The sequence below is a fragment of the Salvelinus fontinalis genome, unplaced genomic scaffold (genome assembly GCF_029448725.1).
Source record: "Salvelinus fontinalis isolate EN_2023a unplaced genomic scaffold, ASM2944872v1 scaffold_0880, whole genome shotgun sequence".
Taxonomy (NCBI): domain Eukaryota; kingdom Metazoa; phylum Chordata; class Actinopteri; order Salmoniformes; family Salmonidae; genus Salvelinus; species Salvelinus fontinalis.
This window is the reverse complement of record NW_026601089.1, coordinates 55,324-65,306: the sequence shown is the minus strand read 5'-3', so window position 1 is coordinate 65,306 and position 9,983 is coordinate 55,324. Positions and strand designations below refer to the sequence as shown.

The window sequence follows — 9,983 nt, the reverse complement described above, 5'->3', positions numbered from 1 at the left end:
GGGTGGAAGCCCCTCAGTCCTTGAGAAGGTATCCATTCCATAAGTATCCAAAACAATTATATTGGAGCGGAAAATTGTCTGAAAAAATATCTACGGTCGAGGACTCCTATACAAGAGCAAAGTGGGTACCGCTGCCACGAGATGAGAACACCATTCACTTTGTATTGTCAGACATATTCACACAGTCGCTAAACAGACTTCAAACCCTTCAAGTGAATTTCATGATGAAACCAAGTCAGACACACAGGCAGACATAAGCCAGAGTCTTTGGTCCTTGAACAATGCGTGCATGTCTGTGTCCTGTAGTCTATGTGCTAGCAGGGTGCGGGGACAGGCTTTGGGAGGCACCGAGCCATAGCGAGACTGGGTGTATTCACCACACACAACTCCACCCCACACACACACACACACACACCAAACAGGATTAGGGTGGACAGCTGCTGGCATGCCCTGGCGTTTTGCGTCTGTCTTGCTGCTAATGTTCAAAAAGAGACAGACACAGGAAGCCAGCCACCAGGCCTACAGCCTGAAATTAATACTGTTATGTTATAGGGACTACAAGCATGGTGACATACGGCAACCCTGGCTATTTCCGCAAACTCCCTCTTCAGATGGGATGTTGCCGTTAGGCCTCCGCGACCATGTCAGCGTAACCGCTGGGCTTACTGTCCATATGTAAACAGACATTGATTCAGTTAACAAGACGCGAGAAATCATACATCATATACATGTCGTTCATCTGCTGGAAAGTATGAGAGGCATGTGGGGGAGACTAGATCACGTGGTTGCCAAGGGGACAGATCATCACAACATTACAGGGGCATGTTATATACGGCTATCACAAACCGGCTACATCACACTAGGAAGGCGGTCGAAGAGAGGCAAAGAACATTCTAGAGTTGAAACGATGTTAGAAAAGATTAATGGAAATGTTCATATACAGGTATATTTGAAAATAAATCCCAGGTTAAGCTCTTTTTTAGGGGTTTAGACCTGGTTAAGTATTTAAGATCGAATCAAACTTGACGCAGTGAAAATGCACAAACTTGACAGATGGGTGGAAGTGATTGATTGATGGAGGTATAGTGAAACTGGACTCACCGTTCTGGGCATGGGCGGCGACAGGGAGCCGTTGTTCATGTAGGAGTCGTTGTTCATATTAGTCATCATGATGTAACCTGGGTATCCAGAGTACGGATGACCTTTGTTGTACATGTCTAGGTGTTTCCCTGGAAACGGGCCCAAGAGACAGAAAAGTGTGAACTTGAGGCTTGGTGCAAATCGTACATTTACGATCATTAAATGGAAGATTTGTTAGAGAACTTGAGTCAAGCACATTCATCTCCATTTGGATTTGGATCCATTATATAGAATAGCATCTCTAAGCAACAGTCTGATCAAGTAACATAACAGCAATATTCACCGCCATCATAACTTCAGCAGTTCAGAGTCATTGGGGAAATCTCCTCGAGTTTATAGCCTATTAATACAGTTACATGTGAATGGTCATTGCCAAGTTACAGTTTCTAACAGCACTGGGTCAGTCTAGCACTGTGACCATCGCATCATCGCTCCATGCATGCCTCTTGATGGCGTAATGATATCGCTGTCGACCGCTGTGACCCGGCGCCCCCCGTTTCACCAGTCTTTTGTCTCTCATGTCTTGGAGAAAGGGGAGAGGAGGGCTGCACTATACAGAGCAACAATGGCGTCCCTCCGTGCCAATTAGCGTCAATTAGGAGGAACATACAGACTGTGTCAAAACAAGAGACGCCCCTACTGTTCCCCACGCCTCTGACCTAAAGAGAGAGCATTTGTTCGGGTCCGTCCCCCTGCCTGAATAGAAACTCGCGACAAACTATTTGGTGGCTGTTGGTTGTCGCTTTCTGGGGAGGGGGGTGGTGTGTGTGTCTGGTAGATTGATAGCAACATGGGCTTGTTGTGGGGAAAGGGAGTGTTTGGTTTGAGGGGTCCTATTCAGGGCTGCTGGGGGAACAAAGAAGAGCCACTCTTAACAGAACAGAGCTCCAATCATGACCCGCAGCTCTATCTGGGGTCAGAATACAGCCTGGACCAAATAAAGACATCAAACGGGTCTGGTGCTGTCGCACAGCAGCAACATGTTGTACAGGACAAAACACACAGACACAGAGAGACAAAGAGAGAGATACAGCGACAGAGAGTGTGTGTACAAAATAAAATACAAATATGCCAAGGAGAATATTAAGTGTCACTCACTACTAGTATCAGAGAGCCACATGCTTAAGTCACTGCCTATCTTCACAGGTTTTTATTCATGTCAACGTAACAATTTAAATGCATCAGTATTGCATCTTTCTGATGACCAGGCAAGGGGCCGCAGCCATTGGGATTGTTCAACAATTCTCTGCATAAATAATAACATTTCCTACGGACCACAAAAGACTTACATATAGAACTTTATTCCCCATTCAGTTTGTCCATGCCCTGACTAGAATCAATTCAGATATCATCTCTGCATCAGAATGAACTGGGGTCAGATAAGAAAAAGGACCATAGTGTGACTGATCGGTTCTGAACAGAAAATTAAGTGGGTAGAAGCTTTTCCTGTCTACCATCTTTCTTTCCTTTAAAAATCAAATAAAAATCTCTCAATAATCAAGCCTCCAGAAACTGATTTTAATGTTGTGCCGTTATCTTGGCTCAATGTGACCCATATATAACTGCAGATCTCTAAAACATGCTGATAACTGACAGGATAATATTTAATGTGATGTGTGTCACTTACCATCATCGTGATGGTCTCTGTGTTTTTCATGATATGAGTCTTGGGATATTTGGGATTGTCTAGTTCCCTGTGAGAGACGGAGACAGAAATTAGGTTATTAAATTCGTCAAAAAATTCAACAACACACACACACGCTGTTATGGCCTGTTCTTTCAGCTTGTCCCCGGATTTAAGAACACATACACAGTGAGGCGAGCGCGTTGGGGAGAGAAGGGTTGACGGAGCGGTCGGTATCAACCCCTCAACGAGCCACTTAATTAAGCTTTATGTCCTTAAGGAGCTTACAAATTAACTTGCATCAGTCTGCTTTCATTTTCACCAACCAATTTAACCAAAGCTCCAACCAAATTCAAAATCAAATGAATCACGGTAGCCTATGATGTTTTCCAATACAAACGTGCTCTGCACAAAATAACTGCGAAAATAGAGAAGAGGGGATGATGTGTACTGTGTAGTCGACTGCTTTTCCAAAATACCGTGAACCCCTCCACATGCATCTCCTTTCCCCCTCCCCCCTCGAATGGGAACGCGTAGAAAAGACCTCCTTTTGGAGTTCACTTCCCTGAGGGTGGCTTCCAGCAGAGTCACGGAACTTCACTGGATTCTCAATTAACATTCAACCTCCGTCTTATTTGCGTCTGTGACAGCTGTAACTATATGAGCTCGGCCCAGAGTCAGTAGGCACCCTAATTCCATTAACATTGGATAATGACAAATGGCAACAGCTAATTGCGCTAGGTTTACCTTTGTATACATACAGCATCCAGAGCTAGAGACTTAGTAACAGCTGCCTAGCTCAGATAAAACATATATATTCAGGCACAAAGTTAAACTTGCTATTGAATATGAAACTCACTGCACTGAGGAGGAATGTGACAATCACACAGCCTCAAACGATGTAAGCTACTCTTGTTACAGCTCTTATAAATGCATTAGATACATGATTGAGATAAAGGAATGACAGATTATTTAAATGCATAAGCAATGTGAACAAAATATCTACCAGTATTACCTTCAAACCTGTACTGTGGCAGTGACATTTCTTTCATATTTCAAATATGAATACGATCTATATCAAAACTAAATATTTCCATTAATCCCCCCCTCCCCCCCTCCCAATTTAATTCCGTCCTTTAACAATGTGTTGTCTCTCCATGAAATGGCCATAATCTCCACAAAACATACAGAAATGTGTTGGCCTTATTTCACATTGGGAATATGAGTGTCACTGTAATCTAGAGGTGCTACATTTTGTCAGGTGTGGTTTTCCTTCGAAGATGCTTTCATCTGGATTTCCCTTTGAAAAAACAAACATTTGTTTTATATCAAATACGATTTGATCTGTCCAAAAACGCTTTAATATTTTATATTATTCATAGTCTATATTATCCAACCTGGTGAAACATTGTTTAATTAAATCACCTAACCCATAGCAATATTGCTATTGTTACTGTAATAATTATAAGTAGGCATAGTTATCATTTTACTAATATTGTTTTTTTTTATCAAGACAATGATTGTTATACCAATCATATTACTACTACTACTAATAATAATAATAATAACTATAATAATAATAATTCAATAGTGCTAATTTAATATTGCAATAGGCCTAACAAAATAATTCAAAATGTATTCACGAATTCATCACCTATAGTGCAATATTTAATTTAAAATTTCAAATAACCTCGTAAAAACTGTACAACAAGTTCTCTGAATTGCAGAAAAATATTATCTCACATTAAATTGTTCTGTATGTTTTGACCTTTGGTATAATTCGTCAACAATGTTTTGAAAAGCTCTGCAGCCACGTGCAGCAGATTTATTTATGAGCCTCTGTTTACAACTGATTACAAACAGAACATGGCTACTATTTACACATTAAAATAGTCATATTATACACATATAATATTAGGCTACACATCGCCTTGTTAATTATGACAAAACCAAACATACTTTGGGCAAATTTCCAGTCATTTTATCAGCTTTTCAGCTTTTATTTATTTAGCTTTCATAAAATGTCCAACTGACTTCCCTGAAATGGGGGCTATTATTTAGAGACAGGTGAACTTGAATTAATATGTTGTCGTTAGAAATTTGATGGACATTTATTTAGGCTAGCCTATATAAAGGCTTGGCAACATGTAACACTAGACTTAAGTACAAGAGAGGAAATACTCACATCATGATTGCTGTTTGGACTCGTCTCTGACTCATGTACTAAAGATGACTTGATATCTGCCAAGTCTCCCTCGTCTTCCTCTGAGTGACTGAGTTCTGCGAATATTTGTTCTTGGTCTCCCTCATCCTTGAACGGAATCATTTCGTCGGTGGCACAAAGCTCAGGGTCCCCGCCGCCACCACCACCTGCTAGTTGGGGCATTTTGATTCAGTCGAAGTACTCGCACTGTCCAAATTGGAGGAACTATCGAAATCCCCAAAAGGAAACCAAAAATGTTCCTTGAAGCGGCTTGAAGTGTTGCGCTCGGAACCCTGGAGGAAACTGCGTGCGATCACGTTTTTTGTTTTAGCTAAATTAACAGGAGATCCTTTTTTGTCGTTGTTTTTCAAAGTATTGTGGATTCTTACAATGATTCAGATTCTAAATATTCGAAATTGAAGATGTTATCGGCAAAAGCGGATGTGTAGTGCACGCTCAACCCGCGGCACTCGCCAGCTCGGCTCTTTAAAATGTCAGAAGTCAAAACCTCATCACGAGAGTCAGATGTGCCGTCAGATTTGGCAGAGGAGGGCACACACCCGGGAGCTCCGCTAACGGTCAAAGTGCATGTAGAAAAAAACCTCTGCTTATATTTCCTCGCTCTGGGGTCCTGTGAGAGTTGCAGTCCTTTCGTGAAGAAAAAATAAGGAAAAATATCATTTAAAAAATGCGTCTCTGAATCTCGTGCAGCCTGTTTGCCACAAGTAGAACACGATTTATTTTCCCCACTTAAACAATACTGCGTATCTATCCCTATTAAAATGAACATACATCCTTGAACTGAATAACGGCTAAATTAAAAGTAATAAACTATATAAAAGATCGAGGAGTGCGTTATAAACCGATACGCTGTGGACCGACTTTCAAACTGGAGCACCGCTCCGTAAGTAATGTAGCTCTCCTTTCCCGTCCTCTGTCTCCTCTCTCTGCCTTCTCTCTCGCAGCGACTGGGAGGATCGAGATGAAAGGGGAGCCGCCGCTGTGATTGACACCACACCGATTGATACTCCTAAGAGAGCGAGGGGTACGGAGATTTATACATACTGTAGCTCACAACAAATGGGTAGACAGGGAAGGAGTGGGGGCGGGTCGAAGCAGTGATGAAGCTGACGCCTATGCATATGATAGAGTAGGGCCTAAGAGGCTATAATAGACAGATTCACTACTATGACGTTAAAACAACAACAAAGAGCAAAGGGTGACGTTTGGATACTCAGAAATACTGTTGGGGATGGTGACCACTGTGGACTATGTGATTGAGGATAACTAATTCAAATGACATGGCAATGCATCACCTTTCTCCTACTTTTTAAACGTTCTAGGGAGCCCATGTATATCATAAACAGCCTATATATTTAATACTATGTGTATTTTAAGGTGGTTTAATTCGTGCGCAAACGTTCCTGAATCCATGATTTTAAAAAGCATGTTGGCACAAAGAATGTTACAGCCGAATCAATAGTACCATTGGTTTGTTTGTTTGCGCGCGCAAAAATAGCCCATATAGTAGCCTCGGCTATTTCCTAAAGTTGTCAATTGGTATTTTAAAGTACTTTGATAAACCAAACGTTTGTCTTTGGTCCACTAATCAGAGCGGTAAGTGAGAGGGCGTGCATAATTGATAGAAAATCGACTAATTTGGCTAAATTAGGGTCCATTGTTGTCGGATGTTCTTTCAATTACTTGGAACCTAATAGTACATTTAAAATATGTTACATAATGTTATCTCATATGAGATTTTCCAATCAACAAAACAATATTTTCGCCTAGTCATAAAACAAGACAACTATTTCCCCTTTACTTTGAGTTGAATAGATTGTCCCGTAACACATTTAGCCAATTGAACCATCATGGTGATATTCTCTTTTGTATATTTTGCAGTAGCTTTAACCGTGATGTTGTTCAGAGGAGAAACAGCGGTCTGTAAGTAGACTGCAAAGTATGTCGAGATTTTATTTCACTGGACGATGGAGAAATGTTGCAGTGTCTGGATAGAAATATAATGCATACTACTCGTGAACATGATGTATTGCATAGGGCATAACTCAGCCACAATGTTTCAATACACAGCCAGCAGGCAATCTGATTGTTTTGAATCGTTATTTTTACAGTTTGCGCAGTAGCCTTTATATTTCAAACAACAGCTCAGAGTTGTATAAAGCAAATTAATAACATGGGGCTTCTTCGAGTCGGAAATGTTTAATGAGAAAACAAAACAAGAAAGAGAGAAGAAGAAGAAAAACATAAAGTCATGTGTTGCTGCTGCGGCTCGCTGGTGTGTGGAGAGATTGCGTGAGAATAACTTTGGAGTAGAAGGCAGATCTTTATAAAGCACGGAGGTGGGGTTAGCGGGCGGAGCCGCAGCATCCTTTGATCTTTCTGGCGGCTGGCTCTTTCATCCCGGGTTTCCCCCCTCGCGCTCCCTTCGCCTTTGTGTGACTAAATTTGGTATGAGTCTGGAACCGGGCCAATATTTCCACGTGTGCGTTCATCCCAGCTGAGAGAGAAGGCAAGAGTTCTCTTCCGGGTAAGGAGACAGCGAAACAGATCAAAGGCTTTGTATTTGGAACGGAGTGTGGATTCGAAAGAGCCAAGACTGGCCGCATTCCAGCGTATAGCGGAAAACACACACACACACACACACATACACACGGACACATAGTGAGTTAATTAGAAAGATTTCACACATACAGACAGACCTGAATACAACCAAACCTTTCATTAAAAATCCACTAACGTTTTATTTCTTGTTTGAAACCCTGTGAATTTCCGTGTTTACAATCATCTGTCTCTCTTTCCCCGCTCTGCATTCCTTAGAAATTGCCGGTTCTACTTCCTTATAGAATACGGTTCTTTAATTCTATTAGTTTGTCCCAAAAAATCCCCTAACTTTTAACCGAAAATGTTCATATCCTGGCGTGAACCACTGCCAAAGAGAATGATGGATTTATTTTTTGGAATAGGCCTGCCTGCCATGTGCAATTAGATTTTTTCCCATTTTAAATCAGCCTTTCCACAATTTTCTAATTCTCTGCCGACATTAAAATATGAATTGTTGAGATCCTATGAAGATGCATAAAAAAAGAGCGTTATTTTTCTATAGTGAAATTCTAAATGTATTGTCCACAATCAAACAAATGGTGGTCATATGAGGACATATAATACAAGTCTGAACTGATATCAAAGTTGAATGTTTTAGATGTTGCCTAAAATGCACTGCTTCACTATTTAATTGTACTCAATCATTTTTTAATTGTACTCAATCAGTTTAGTTCAATATCACCAATGATACCAGCATCACTTTCTTACCACTAATGTCAGATGCTTGGCACTGCACCATAAACAAGTTATTGGTGCATAAAGGGTAGAGAGGATCATCCAGTAGCCAATGGAAAGGAAAGAACAGTATCTGGAGAGAGGGAGAGGGAGAGGGAGAGGGAGAGAGAGAGGGAGAGAGAGATGGAAAGAGAGAGAGAGAGAGAGAGAGAGAGAGAGAGAGAGAGAGAGAGAGAGGGAGAGAGAGAGAGAGATGGAAGGAGAGAGCGAAACTTTTGTGAGTGTAATGTTTACTGTTCATTTTTTATTGTTTATTTCAGTTGTGTTTTATCTATTTCACTTGCTTTGGCAATGTAAACATATGTTTCCCATGGCAATAAAGCCATTTGAATTGAATTGAGAAATGGAAAGGGAGTGGATGGCCTAGGTATGAGCCACCTGTGGACCTGCCATTACAGGGATGCTCTCTTGGCTATGATGAAAGGCCACTGGAGGATCATGGCCTCCTGAGTGCTGAGTGCATTGAAGAGGGCTCCTCAATTGTTTGGTCCCAAAATAGAGTTCACTATCACTCTCGCAAAAGCTATAAGGGAACGGAAATCCTATTCAGATCAAAGATTGCAGAACACTCTCTATTAAATATAAATGTAAAGAAATGGATAGGCAATTATAGGGACACCGCCACGTCTTGCTAACAAGGCAGAGAGAAAAGCATCATCCTCTATTGGCTAACATTGACGTGTCATGATGCTGTCACCAACACACACACACACACACACACACACACACACACACACACACACACACACACACACACACACACACACACACACACACACACACACACACACACACACACACACACACACACACACACACACACAGACACAGACACACACACTCACCAAAGGAGGCTGGTGGGAGGAGCTATAGGAGGACGGGCTCATTGTATTGACTGGAATGGAATTAAAGTTTGATGTGTTTGATACCGTTCCATTTACTGCATGCCAGCCATTACAATGAGTCCACACTCCAATAGCTTCTCCCACCAGCCTCCTCTGACACACACACACACACACACACACGCTGTCACCAACACATTTCACACACACTTCACACTCGACAACAGCATCCATTGAGGCGCTTCACCCTATTTCAGGCTGAATGTTTAAAAACAGCAGGCGAAAGAGGAGGGAGGTAAAAGAGAAGAGAAACATTAGCATTTCTCTCCTAATGAGGTCATACGAGTGACCCCTCTGGATCTCAGATGAAACGGAAGCCTTCCTGCTGTGTTGTGACCTGAATCTAGTTGTCTCTCACGCTGGGGCTACTGCATTTAATATGTTCTATAATAATATTATATATAACATTTACGTCATTTAGCAGACGCTGTTATCCAGAACAATTAGAGTTAAGTACCTTGCTCAAGGGCACATCGACAGAGCCTTGTCAGCTCAGGGACTCGAACCATCAACCTTTCAATTACTGGCACAACTTTCTAACTGCTAGTCTACCTGCTGCCATACAATGAAGGGAGGAGGACCAGGAATATATACTGAACAAAAATATAAACGTAACATGAAACAATTTCAAAGATTTTACCGAGTTACAGGAAATGAGTTATTGAGTTAAGGAAATCAGTCAATTTAAATAAATTCATTGGCCCTCAAAACTTGAGACATCTGTGGCATTGTGTTGTGTGACAAAACTGTACATTTT

General features: G+C 41.4%; 1 protein-coding gene across 1 annotated transcript; it reads right to left on the bottom strand.

The window, feature by feature from the left end:
- Positions 1–416: 416 nt before the first annotated feature.
- LOC129847584 (lymphoid enhancer-binding factor 1-like) lies at positions 417–6,061 on the bottom strand. The gene is made up of 3 exons (XM_055915336.1): positions 4,950–6,061; positions 2,768–2,834; positions 417–1,229 (listed from the first exon to the last, which is right to left on the bottom strand). Exons 1-3 carry the CDS (start codon positions 5,148–5,150, stop codon positions 1,006–1,008), a joined length of 492 nt encoding a protein of 163 aa, XP_055771311.1. The 5' UTR covers positions 5,151–6,061; the 3' UTR covers positions 417–1,005.
- Between the last annotated feature and the right edge of the window lie 3,922 nt (positions 6,062–9,983).

Coding starts and splice junctions, on each gene's coding strand:
- LOC129847584 (XM_055915336.1), bottom strand. CDS start 5,150: ATGCCCCAACTAGCAGGTGGTGGTGGCGGCGGGGACCCTGAGCTTTGT. Junction 2,835..4,949: donor GTCCAAACAGCAATCATGAT/GTGAGTATTTCC, acceptor CGTCTCTCACAG/GGAACTAGACAATCCCAAAT. Junction 1,230..2,767: donor CAGAGACCATCACGATGATG/GTAAGTGACACA, acceptor GCCCGTTTCCAG/GGAAACACCTAGACATGTAC.